Raw genomic sequence first — 13,740 nt, forward strand, 5'->3', positions numbered from 1 at the left:
AAATAATAGATAAATTGTTTGGAAGAGTATAGTGTACAATTGGAAATGAACAAATCAGTGAGTCAAATATAGGAATTATATTAGTGTACTGAACGCAACGAATCGAATCACTGAAAAGAATCGTTTGGAACACTTCTACTGGTTGACCTGCTTTCCAGAGTCGGGTAGGAGGGTAAAAACTAATCCTAGTCTGTTCACCTCTATATGTCACCCTGAGGTACCGATAGTTCACGTGTAGAAGCGCTGTGGCGTTTGAAGTGACCCACTTACAGTAGTGTTAATTGTTTAAATTAGTGGATTTATCACCTGCACAATGGATATTTTTCAGTTTTTTCAGACATATTTTGTGTCTGTTATCATGGGGGTCGTGGTATTGATATTATTATGGAAAAACCGTGGAAAACAAAGCTTTGACCGATTGCCGCCAGGTCCTCCACCGTCGCCCTTGACTGGAAACTTGTTACAAATCGATGTCAGCGAACCCTATAAGTATTACCTAAACGTAAGTATTCAAACATTCGAATATATGGGCTGTCGAATATATGTGGCACATCATATGTGTATAATAAATTTACTTGCAGATCTCAACAGGGTTTATATCCCTATGTATCTCTGCACGACAATCAGAACAAACACTTCATGGTCTAAGAACAAAGCATGAGAGACATACCCACTAAATGCTTGTTTTGTTGTGGAACAACTGTTTACGATACTAGAAACCCTAGGATTCAGTTTCTGTGCATAAGTACGTAGATTATAGAACCCTCTGAAAGGGTACACGCTATGACGTTAGGTTGCAGAAGCTTTAAAGAAACCATTTCAGATTTTTGCAGTGATTTTGTGCTGCTTGTTTCATAAACTTTAATAAAAAGCTTAATCTTTTTAAATCGCTTTTTCATAATAGTTTGCTCTGGGAAACGTTTTGGGAAACGTTTTGGGAAAAAGTAGAAACGTTTTGTAGACTACATTTATGGTTACGTCACAGAAAGCTACCTGAAAGCAGTTTGTTCGTTTTAGTTTTGTGTTATACACGTTAACGTATCTGGTGTCTAGTGATTAAATTTCTTGCAGTCAGACATAAGTTATTTCGTTTTTAAAAATATGCTGTACTTTTTATTAAGTCTTTAAAAGCGTTTTACGCGTTATTCTGAATTTAAGTCGTGTAGATGAAAAGAGATTTGTAGGAAATGTACAACGTGGCTGATGCAGGTGCTAGAGTTGCCGTGCGACTGCGACACTCCCCTAAGACTTTCCATAATTGTGTTTACTTGAACACCCGAAGTAGATCAGTGAGGAACTGCTTAAAACCAACGGAAGTAGGGAACAGATCAAAATCCTACGCGATTTCCTAAATTTCTTTGAGTTATGACTTAATGTAGTTTTAAATAGATGTAATGACTGGAGAAGTAGGGAAGCGGGCTTGTGATTGAAAGGTCACAATCCCCTGGACCGGCACGTAAAATGTGGGTGGGTGGAGTGGGTGAACAGCGCTTTCCCCTCCCTCAGCTTCCATGGCGTAAGTTCCCTTGAGCAAGGCACTTAACCCCCAAGTGCTCCCCGGACGCAGGCGTGCTGCACACTGCTCCTGCGCTTCGTGTGTGTGTTTTCACTGCCGTATAGGATGGGTTAAATGCAGAGATCAAATCTAATGTTCGCTGCTCACAGTGTGTGTGTGCGATCATGGAGATTCTCATTCTACTGCATTTTAGTCACTAGGTGGTGCTATATTGAGAATCCAGGATTGGCAAGTATATTAAGCAGTCAGCTTTGTCCTGCATGGTGAGATCTGGAGCCATGTGGGGGGGTTGGGGAATGTTCCAGGGCTTGACTTTTGGACAAATTTATATATCCTTACCTTTGATGTAGAATCTTATGGTGTTCATCAGTAAATACAACTTCTGATGGAAAATTACATTTTCATTCACTGGCTCATTATTTGTTATTTTGTTTTGGATTTTGAATTTTCAGGAAAAAACAATTTTTCAGAAAAATATGCCTTTGTGAACTCCTCCTGCAGTGTTTGTCAAGTTTATCAAATTTACTGTGTACCATCCATAGAGAGGACCACCACCAACAACAACAACAAAAACTGTAGCCCACTAAAAGCCAATCAGTTTGACTTGTCAGGACTTTCTTCCAAAAGCATCTCTGCATGTACAGCAGGTAATCACAAAGCAGAATGCAAAATATTACAGATATTGGTCGCCATGGATCTTGAATCTTGAATATCATAATAAAGTAAATAGTGAAAATGTGTTTAACTGCTTGGGGTCTGTCTGATGGCCTTCATACTCTCCATACTTCATTTTGTGTGTGTGTAGGGTTTCAATTTTCAAGTTTATTTAGAGCCCAATATCACTTTACGAAGGACTTTACATGCCCACAACAAACAAAACAGTTGTAAAGGATTGTAAACTTTTGCAACATTCATTTAATACATTTTGCTACAGAAAAAACGAAAAACAAAATCACAACTGTTGCTTAGACTCTGTTAATATCCACTTGTGTCTGTATTGATTATTGTTATTATTGTGGTCCCTCGGCAATGATTTGTTTTTGTCTAGCCATAACTGACATTTTATAACCGTCTCTTCCACAGCTCAGCAAGATGTACGGCTCTGTTTTTACCATTTGGCTGGGTAGCAAACCGGTGGTGGTGATTTCCGGTTACCAGGCTCTTAAGGAAGCCATGGTTCTGCAGGGAGAGGAGTTCAGTGGCAGGGCCAACTACCCGTTGATCATGAGAGTAACCAGCGGATATGGTGAGTCAGATTAGAGCTGATCAAATGGGAAACTACCCAGGTAATATACGTAGACCCATTGTCAGTTTTGCAAAGTGTGTGCATAGTGGCAGCTCACTGACAGTTGCTGTTCTGTTGTCTCAGGGGGGCAAACACTAAAGGAACAAGTGTACCTGACTGTTTTTGTTTTGAGTTTTTCCTTTGTGGCACTGTTGAATGCAGTGAACCAGGGATGGGATGGGATGAAGCATCCTCTTTGTTTAGATAAAAAATGTTTTTCAAACAAAATTAAGGCGAGTATGAACAATAACTGCCATGTGGTTTTATATAGATGACATTGTAGTAGCAATTGTAGTGGCAACTGCAGTTCTTAATTACCACTACTGTTTGTAATTTCGGGGCACCAGTCCTGACAGACAACTCAAATTAGACATTTAGTGATCTTACTTTACAGATGACACTAAACAAGCTGTGGTGTGTCATTACCTGTTCCAAAACTCAATGTTAAACTGGTTGCTGCATTTGGGCAGTAGACACACAGCACAGGATAACAACATGTAATACATTCATCATGCAATGGAATTAAAGTTCACTGTCTGGTATTTGCTGCAGCATTATGACGGACTCCTTAATAGACTATTTGATAGACTATATTTGTAGTCCTATGTTTGGTAGATGCTGGTTCAGTGTAAGATCGGTTGATTGTTGTAAGACAGTCTATCAGTGCATCATGTGGTGACCATGGAGATCCTACTTGTGAGCCTTTGAAGGCAATTGGCCCCAGCTTAGTCTTGGGCTGATGTATGAAAACTCAATCGAGTGTAGCTGCTGACGTTTCTTTTTTCTTGTTGATAAGTTGTCAGGCAATCGTGAAGTTACTTGCAAATAGTGGGTGCTGCAGAATTCTGGGTAAGGCAATGCTTTGTACACTGTGTATGCATATGCATGCAGTACTGCCACTTATGCAGATGATAGCAGTAGTGATCCTTTTCTGGCTTGGAGATTGCAAAGTGATATGTCCAGCACAGTTCCCTCTCAAGAACGAAATCTGAACACTTCTCACCGTTGGATCCAAGATATCGTCACAGACACTCTTTATCACACAGTCACACCCACAGTCACACACACAGGCACGCACACACACTCACACACATAGTTGGAGTGTGAATTTGAGTTGTTTTCTTGCTCCTTCTGTCTTCCAGGTGTGTTGGTGAGCAGTGGAAAGCAGTGGAGGGAACTCCGCAGGTTCTCCCTCACAACCCTAAAGAACTTTGGAATGGGACGCAAAACCATGGAGGAAAAGGTGCAGGAGGAGGCCAGGAATTTAACAGAAGTTTTCCGTCAGTTTGGAGGTACCCCCCATCTTTTGCTTATGTTTTTACATGTCATTTGAAAATTTCAAAGAAAGAATGAATCCAGTTCATTGATGTAATATCTCTGTTTGGAGTCTGACAGCTCAATTAAAAGCAATTTATATACACCTTTGGAAAATCTTAAGGGTGATCTGGTGCAGGGGAAGAGTCGCCAACTAGTGGAGGTGTGCTGAGGGTGTTTGGATCCCCAAGGAAGAAAACTCTGAGAACATCAGTCAGTTCATCTCATTGCTAAGCGTAGAGGGCAAGATATTTTTCAGTATCCTGTCACGACGACTAACCGAATTCCTTCTGATGAACAGCTATGTTGACTCCTCCGTTCAGAAGGATAGGATCCCTGGCATGCCTAGCTGTTTGGAACACACTGGTGTGGTCACACAACTTATTAGTGAGGCACGCAAAAGCAAGGGAGACCTGACTGTGGTGTGGCTGGACCTCACAAATGCGTACGGATCTATACCACACAAACTCGTTGAGCTTGCCCTACACCTACACCATGTTCCTAGTAAAATCAAGGAACTTATTCTCAACTTCAGCTTAAGAGTCACTTCTGGGTCTGGCACTGGCTTGAGAAAGGCATTATAACAGGCTTCACCATCTCAGTCATCCTTTGCGCCCTCGCCATGAACATGATCGTCAAGTCAGCAGAGGTACAATGCAGGGGCCCCTTGACCAAGACTGGAGTACGACAGCCCCCAATAAGAGCATTTATGGATGACCTGACTGTCACTACAACATCTGTCCCGGGCAGCAGACGGATACTCCAAGGCCTAGAGAAGCTCACCACCTGGGCAAGGATGAGCTTTAAATCAACAAAGGTCTCTAGTGCTGAGGAAGGGGAGAGTAGCGGACAAGTTCTGGTTCTCACTGGCCGGAGCCACCATCCCGTCCATTACAGAGCAGCCAGTCAAGAGCCTTGGGAAGATCTTTGACTGCAGCCTAAAAGACACTGCCTCCATCCAGAAAACCAGCAAAGACCTCGAGGCCTAGCTAACTAAGGTGGACAAAACAGGCCCTCTGGGAAGGTTCAAGGCCTGGATTTACCAGCATTCCATACTACCCTGGAGCCTGTGGCCTCTGCTGGTGTACGCAGTGCCCATAACAACAGTCGAGGCTCTGGAGAGGAAAATTAGCAGCTACTTGTGAAGATGGCTAGGCCTAGCTCATAGTCTGAGCAGTGCTGCTCTGTATGGCACCAGTAATATCTTGCAGCTCCCGATCAGTGGCCTTGCTGAAGAATTCATGGTGGCACGAACGCTGGAAGCTCTCCAGTACAGAGAATCCAGGGATCCAAAAGTGACATCTGCCGGCATCCAGGTCTGTACAGGCAGGAACTGGAGTGCAGACAAATCCGTGGAGGTGGCTAAGTCACGGCAGGAGGCATTGGTGGGGTCTGTAGCTATAAGGTGTGCAGGCATAGGCTACTTCCTGGCAACCAGGGTCGACAACGTCCAGGGCAAAGAGCGGCAACATCTCGTTCAGGAGGAAGTGTGAGCAGGCGTGGAGGAGGTTCGAGCCAGCAGGATGGTGGGGATAGGACAGCAAGGAGCATGAACAAGATGGGAAAATGCACTGCAAAGAAAGATCACCTGGTCTAACATCTAGCAAGAAAACTTCCGTCGCATCAGATTCTTGGTACAAGCCGTCTACGACGTCCTACCAAGTCCAGCAAACCTTCACATCTGGGGCAAAAGTGAGACACCTTCCTGCCCAGTAGCGTAAATGCTTTGAGTGAATGCCCTGCAAATCCTCAGCAGCCCACCTCCACAGGCTCACAGCGAGTTCGCCAGCCCTGCCTTCTGCACTCTTCCACAAGCTCCTGGTACTTTGTGCGCTTCCTCTTGTTTGCCTCGTCCATGCCATGCGCTCTTCCCAGGGCACTGTGATTTCCAGCATGATCAATTGCTTGGTGGACTCTGAAACAATGATCATGTCTGGACAAAGCTGTGTTGATGTTATCTGGGATGGGAACTTCAGCTGTTTGCCCAGGTCCACTTCCAGTTGCCAGTCGATGGCAGTGGCAAGGAACCAGACTCTGCTCTAGGTTGTTGGTGGGGCCTCTCTCTGGCTCTGATGCTTTGTATTTTGTGTGCTATGCTAGGTGCAACACTGTTACTTGTATTGTAGACCATGCCAAATGTGACAAATAAATACTCAGGACCACAAGAATCTTGTTCAATAATATTTTATATATCTTTTCAATGAAGGACAACAGGATGAGTAGGAATGCACCACTCTAATGTAAAAGACACCGCCTCCAGGGTTGCAAATAAGTGGGTTGCAAATCAATGCTAATGTAAGCTTTTTCTCAGGACCAGATGCTAGCTGTGATATGTAATGTTACTGTCAAGGTCAAGGACAAACTTAGTTATAAGAACAAAGAAAGAAAATTTTGAAATTCATTTTTCTTATTCTTATAATATGAGTAACAGGGTTACATTGGTTAGAGTAACACTCAATCAAGGCTGAGAAGACTGGAAAAATATGAAAAATAGAAGAGAGGACTTACCTTTGGGGGGTATTTCAGAAAGCGGGTTTAGTGAAAACTCAGACCTCCTAAAAGAAGAGCCCTATGGTTTCATTCTCACAGCAAAACAAAGCCATAGGGCTCTTCTAGTAGGAGGTTTGCTACTTTCTCTGAGTTAACTAACTCTGAGTTTTCACTAAACCCACTTTCTGAAACCTCCCTCAGGTCTACCCATAGTGTAAGCAAATGTCTTGATGATGTCATTTCCTCTGTCACGTGACTCACTGTTTTTTCTCCTCCGCTGCCAGGCTAAGTAGGTTTTGGTAGAGCCATGTAGAGAGAGTCACGTCAACGAAAGTTCAAAATGCTTGATCATCACAGGATTCACATAGACTTCAGATAGTTCCAGGAAGTTCTTGGCGGGCAATTTGAATGTATGAATACAGAGAGACAGAACTGCGGTTTTTGGTAATTAGTAGTCAATAAATGCACCCATTTACAATATTTATAGCTTGTCGACATGTGTTTGTGGTTACATCAATAATTTTTTTTTAAAAGTAGGGATAATCCACTAGCATGCTTTAATGCACATGTTAATTTGATTTAGATGTGCTGATAATATACAATCTGATTTTTTAAACATCTTACACTTTAAAAGTGCATCACAAACGGTCTATTCTGCTGCAGCTCTACTGCGCTGCTAGTATTTGCTTCTAACTTCTGAGAACTATTGAGAGGCTCCACGATCTGCTATTGCTGTTAAGAAGATGGTCCATTGGAAAGAATGGAGATGACGTGACTCTATCCCTACATGGTTCTGGGTTTCAGGGTAATAGGGTTGTGCACATTTTGTAGGGCACAAGTTCAGTGCATAATTACTATTGTTTAAAATATGTCGATGATTAAAAAATTGTTTTAACAATTACAAGAGACATATCAGCAAAATCATACCAAAAAAGTAGATCTAAAACTTATTTTAATTGTTGTATTTGATGTGCAAGTTTGTCATCATGAATTTGGGACAAGAGAGAAATGCCATTTTAGGGGGTGCTCGAGAGAATTTGGTATTTTAAGTAATATTCTAGAGCTACATTTTTTCTACAACTATATACATTTTGTCTCAGCACAAGTATAATTCACACAAGAAGTGCATAATTTAGTATTTGTGTATGGATTATTCGAAGTTTCATGGGTGGGACAGAAGATGTCCTCCAATTCTGGAATGTCCCAGGAAGGCAGATGTGAACTGGCAAAACCACAGGTTCTTTTGTTTTGTTTGGGAAGGAAAGTAGAAAGTAGTTCTAAGTAGTTTAAATTTCACATTACTCTGTTTGGCGCGTATAGCTGTTCCTTTCTAGGCCATGAGTGACGCACAGGTCTTTTATTCTATCAGTGGAATTAACGTTTTTCACCTTCATGCTCAAACTTGTCACTGAACTAGGTCATGAATTCCAGATCATTTCTGTCATCTGACTTCTGTTATGGTTGTGCTATGACTTCTGTCAGTTGAGCTGAGTTTCCCAGAGATTACAGCTCAGTGAGGTAATACCTTATTCTGGAAAAAAACAAACCAACTAACATACATACAAACAACAACAACTACCACAACAAAAACAAAAAACAAACATGAAGAAAAAAAAATGTAGTTTTACATCAGTCATCGTTTTCAAGTGTTAACTAGATCTCTCAGACAATTTGTTGCCTTTTTTGTGTTAATTGTCCTAACCAATCAAATCAAAGCAACTGACATTCAGAAGTTTGCTGTGGTATTTGACAGTGTCTGTGCTGTTTCCTTTTGTTCCCCATAGATTCTCCCTTTAATCCCAAAGACCTGATATTCAGAGCTGTGAACAACGTCATCTGCTCTGTGGTCTTTGGCCACAGGTGTGAGTACGATGACCCAGAATTTCAGTTACTCATCCAGGCTGTGGAGTCGTACTTCGATGTCCTTAACAGCACTATTGGACAGGTACGTCTAACCACATTTACCGCGGCAAAGATGTGTACAGTAATGTCTGCAGTCACCCTAGTGTTTTCCTTGTACCATAGCTGCAACAAACTCAGTCGAACGTTGTCTGATTCAATACTTCATTTAACCAATAAATGTTTAGTAGAACTCTCACAATATGTGCACATATTAGTCAGAAGTTCATTCTGAAATCCTTCCTTCATTCAAACGTCACCACAAAGTATAACATGTCAATATAGCATGTACCATTATCGTAGCTGTTTGCTTCATTTTAATCATAATAGTACAGGTTGAGCATCCCTAATCTGAAAATACGAACTTCTCCAACATCCGGAACTTTCTGAGTGCTGACATGACGCTACAAGTGGAAAATTCTACACCTGACCTCACTTACCCATGTGGGGCTCTGACGATCTGTTGGCGCCAGTTTGTTACCAACCATCGTCGACGCCAGACATAAGTGCATGACTTACTGTGTTTTTTTGCTCATTCTCTGCTCTGTAGTGCACAGATATTGTTGCAAATGTTAAAAAGGGCTGCAGATACCACTATGGGTAAGAGTGATAACGTTGTAGACGTAGACGTATAACGTCGTATTTGTATTCTACGAGCAATAGGCTATACCATATAGCCTAGGTGTGTAGTAGATTATACCATCTAGATTTGTGTAAGTACACTATGATGTTAGCACAACGTTGAAAACGACACATTTCTCAGAATCACAACTGTATTCCAAAATCCGAAAACGTACAAAATCCGAAACAATTCTGGTCCCAGGTATTTTAGATAAGGGATACTCTACATGTACAACCAAAGCTCTAATTTCTCTTCTCTGTTTCTCTGTCTGCCTGCCTCTGTCTCTCAATAATTTTTTGTTTGTTTGTTTTGTTTGAAAATAACAGCTCTACAACATTTTCCCCAAAATTTTTGGGTGGGTTCCGGGTAAGCATCAGGAGATGTTTGCTGTTCTGGATAGGGCTAAAGCTTTCATTTTGGAAGAGGTTGAATGCCGGACAAAGGATTTGGACCCTTCCTCTCCACAGGACTTCATCGAAGCATTCCTCATTAAAATGAATGAGGTAAAAATCACTCACCGACACCAAGTCTGAGTGCTGTAAGCTACGAATAAAGTGAAAGAGCAGACAAAGTAATTCTAACTGCTTAGATGTTTGTATGTCTGTTAATGATCCTGGAGTCACCACTTTCTTATCTTACCCACTTGGCTATGACTGGTGTTTAAGAGAGATTGTGGAGTGAAATTAGAACACAGAAATTCACAAACTGGAGTGGGCAGAGACAGGGTCTGCGGAGGGTTTAATATTAAATACTATGGCTTAAACCCTTATTACTGTCTTTTGCAAGTGTGCTGTCTTATGTCAAAGAGTACCAGCTCCAGCTCCTCAAAATGAATCTCTATTTCTTTTCCAATAGAAACAAAAATTATTTTCCTTCAAACAATGCGTGCGTTCCAATTTCAACTCTTTTACAAGTTTGTTGCATTGATTTAAAGGCATCCAATAGTTTTCTCAAGCTGAATCAGGTTTCTAACAAAATATTCAAGTGTCCATACATTCAAAATAAACCATGTGAAATGTAGTTCATTTCCATTCCAGTTATGTCCATATCATTCCATGTTCCTTTGAATTATTCGGCTTTAAAGCACATACCTCCGCTGAGACGCTCTCCTTTGGTGAATCCTGCCCAAAGCGTAGGCCTCTCCAAGTTTTTCAGTTATCCACAACGAAGTAATCAAAATAATTCAGAGCCTGGTCTTTGACTATTTGTAGTGGTAAAAACAGCTTAAGTTTTGTTCCTTTTGTTTCCTATGTTCCATTAAACTTTCCCACTTTTTTCCTTTTCACTGGAAGTCGGGTGCAATTGTCTGACGCGTGTTATAATGAAAATAAAAATGCATTATTGTTGTTCCTCTTGTTGAATTTATTTGAAAAATAGAATGAACATAAAACTGCAAAAATAAAATTAGTAAAGGCAAGATAAATTCCATTATAATTTCAACTTAAATGTAGAACAGAATAAATAAATTTCATAATATTTTTAGGGGTTCGCTATTATAAATCAAGATAAAGTAATGGCTCCTACACATTGCTTAATATAAAGATTACGGACACATCTGGCCTCAGTAACATAGTATCAGTTTCAAAACAAATGATGTTGTTTTGATCAGATGTTCTGTGTTTCTGAAAGCACAGAAATTCTTTATTTAATGAATAACTACCATACCTTTTTTTTTCAGGGGGTGGGGTGGGGTGGGGTATTGTGTTTCAATTTGCCTCTAGAATGAGACCTAGAAACCTCTCTGCCTTTAGTGGATATTTTTGGCACAAAATTAAAGTCTTACCTGTGTATTTCAGTGAGCACCCATTTGTCACTGTGACGCACTTATCAGGAATAATATGGGGACTTTGGAAAACACAATATTTGTTTTTATGATTCACTCCCTAAAATACAGACACAAACCATAAGCAAACAGAGGTGACATTGAATAGAGAAAATCAATAGTTGCTACACATCTTGTCACATCAGTGTACAACTGGAGCGAGGCGCTTGGGACAGTGGGAGTAGTGACATTCTGATGAGGGTTAAAGATCTTGAATGTGTGTGTGTGTGTGTTTGTGCTTGACAGGAGAAGGACAAACACGACACAGACTTTCACTTGAAGAACTTGCAGACCACGGTGTGGAACTTGTTTGGAGCGGGGACAGAGACGACCTCTTCCACTCTCAGACATGGCTTACTACTCCTGATGAAGTACCCACACGTCCAAGGTGGGACAGGAGGAGGACCTCACCTTTTTTAATTTCTTCCCAAGCAGTACACTTATTATTGAAATTAACACAGCAATCCTACTGATCCAAGATCAGGTACATCTTTGGGTGAACATCCAACAGCATGGAATGGAATGGAATTTCCCATAAATATAAATTTTGAATCACAAGTTTAACTTTGAAACTAACACATATTGCATGTTTGTCCATTAATAGTGTATGCATCTGTAAACTCCCTGTCTTGTACATATGGTCCAGTGAAGCAGCTGCATTTTCTGATGATTCTGTTGAGGTCAGTGTCATTAAATGTAGGTGAATGTCATGTGGTGCATGTCATGTTGTGGTGTTCCCTCAGAGCGTGTTCAGAGAGAAATTGATGAGGTGATTGGCCCAGACAGAAGCCCGCGTATGGATGACAGACAGAACATGCCTTACACGGATGCAGTTATTCATGAGATCCAGCGCACTATGGATCTGGCTCCCACATCCGTCCCACACAAAGTGCTTAAGGACACAGAGTTTAAGAACTATCTCATTCCCGAGGTACTCTCACACTCAAGGAAACTGCAGCCTGTATAAGATGTTAGCAGAGATACACTACCTCTGCCCTGTGATTGGCTAATTTTAGAGAGGACCCACCATGGAGAGCATTAGGTTTACCCAGGGCAAAAGGAATGGCATTGAACCCATAGCAGGGGGTCTTTCCTGCCATGCTTTGCCACCATAAGGATTTTAATTCATGCAAGATTACACATTTCATAGCCACTTAATGCTCTGGTCTTCTGTTTCAATGACAGTGTTTTTTCCTCATTTGAGTAAAACATCATAGTTAAAATCAAGAGGATCCAGCAGCTCAATAATCATTGTTTGTTGTCCAGGGCACCATGGTACTTCCTCTCTTGTCCTCAGTGCTTTCTGACCCCGAACTGTGGAAGAATCCAGATCACTTTGACCCAGAGAATTTTCTGGATGCTGAAGGTCGCTTTCAGAAGAATGATGCATTTGTAGTGTTTGGAATGGGTGAGTCTGCTCTGAAATGTATGTGCTGTTAAACTGTAAAGATTTAGGTGAAATGAACTCTGAAAGTACAAACCAAAGGAGTTGCTTTATAAATCACTTATTGCTTTTATTTTTGGGCATTAGGTCAAGCTCAAATTGAATAATGATTGGCTGGAGTTTTACAGATTAACTTTTTCATATGAAAATGAATGAAAATGTTTTTCTCCTTAAATGATAACATGCACTCCTTCAATGTCAGCAGCATCAAAGCATGTATGGGAGAAGTTCCCTTTTCTTTTTGTTTTTGCCTTATTAAAGTAACCAGACAATAAGGATAAACAACGGGTTGGATTTTGTCTTTGCATTATCAGCTCGCTACATAGCCATGCTCTCCTGTCTTATTTCAAACAAGAAAATTTCGAAAGACTGGAAGAGTCAAAGTACAACATTTTTGGATGTTTCTTTGATGGTTTCATTTAAACTTTTTGCCAGAAAGACATGTAGATATTTGATTATGTAAAGGACATAAAGATGTTTGGTCAACGTCGGTACCCCATTTGCAGCACATATTCGTGTTGGGGGGCCATTGTATACTGGGAAATGATCTTCCGGTAAACCTTACGCCTCTTTTCTGGTCCACCAGGGAAACGGGTATGTCTGGGTGAGGGTCTGGCCAGGATGGAGCTCTTCCTCTTTTTGACGTCCCTCCTCCAGCATTTCACCTTTAAGGGAACCCAGGCGCCCGAGGAAATAGACTGCACGCCTGCTGTGTGCAGCTTTGGCCGAGTACCCCGCACTTACGACTGCCACGTCCAGCTCAGGGGGAAGTAGAAGCAGCCGCTGAGGGTTATATGTTGTCTGCAGAGTTGAGCCTTTTTAGTTGAATCTATGGCTGCACATTGAATCATTTCTGGAAAACAAACTCCTACTATTCCCTCACTTTATTACGCTTTATGATGTGAGACCCAGTATAGTTACCTGTTGCAGTTAACAAGAAAAGCAAGACAATGCATACAAGGTCTGACCAGTTTTATTTTAAGTCAGAGGCATACACACACACATACACTCACACACACACACACACACACACACACACACATACACACACACTTTAGCACATGAGCTGTTTTCAGATTGTAGTTCAAGATTTTAACAGTTTTACACAACCACCTGCATCTTTTACTCATCACATGGTGTAAATTAATAGTGTCCTTTGATAGGCATGGGAAGCCTTGGTCTTTACCATCCACAGTAGAACCTGACTGATATAGGATTTTTCAGACCGATACTGATTTCGATATTTGAAGATGTAAAAAGCGGATAATGATATATCAGCCGATATTCTTTTTTTTTTCTTTTTTTTTAGAAACACATAACATCAACAAAGATTTTCCCTAACATTTGT

General features: G+C 41.1%; 1 protein-coding gene across 2 annotated transcripts; it reads left to right on the forward strand.

Moving 5' to 3' along the window:
* Positions 1 to 218: 218 nt before the first annotated feature.
* Positions 219 to 13,395, forward strand: LOC115814765 (cytochrome P450 2M1). 2 transcript variants are annotated; one of them, XM_030777711.1, is made up of 9 exons: positions 219 to 502; positions 2,600 to 2,762; positions 3,944 to 4,093; positions 8,390 to 8,550; positions 9,453 to 9,629; positions 11,195 to 11,336; positions 11,692 to 11,879; positions 12,215 to 12,356; positions 12,979 to 13,395. In XM_030777711.1, exons 1-9 carry the CDS (start codon positions 314 to 316, stop codon positions 13,164 to 13,166), a joined length of 1,500 nt encoding a protein of 499 aa, XP_030633571.1. In that variant the 5' UTR covers positions 219 to 313; the 3' UTR covers positions 13,167 to 13,395. The 2 variants fall into 2 exon arrangements, with proteins under 2 accessions (XP_030633571.1, XP_030633572.1); XM_030777712.1 differs by lacking the exon at positions 219 to 502 and adding an exon at positions 2,065 to 2,163.
* The last annotated feature ends 345 nt before the right edge of the window (positions 13,396 to 13,740 follow it).

Source organism: Chanos chanos, chromosome 6 (assembly GCF_902362185.1).
Source record: "Chanos chanos chromosome 6, fChaCha1.1, whole genome shotgun sequence".
Lineage (NCBI taxonomy): Eukaryota > Metazoa > Chordata > Actinopteri > Gonorynchiformes > Chanidae > Chanos > Chanos chanos.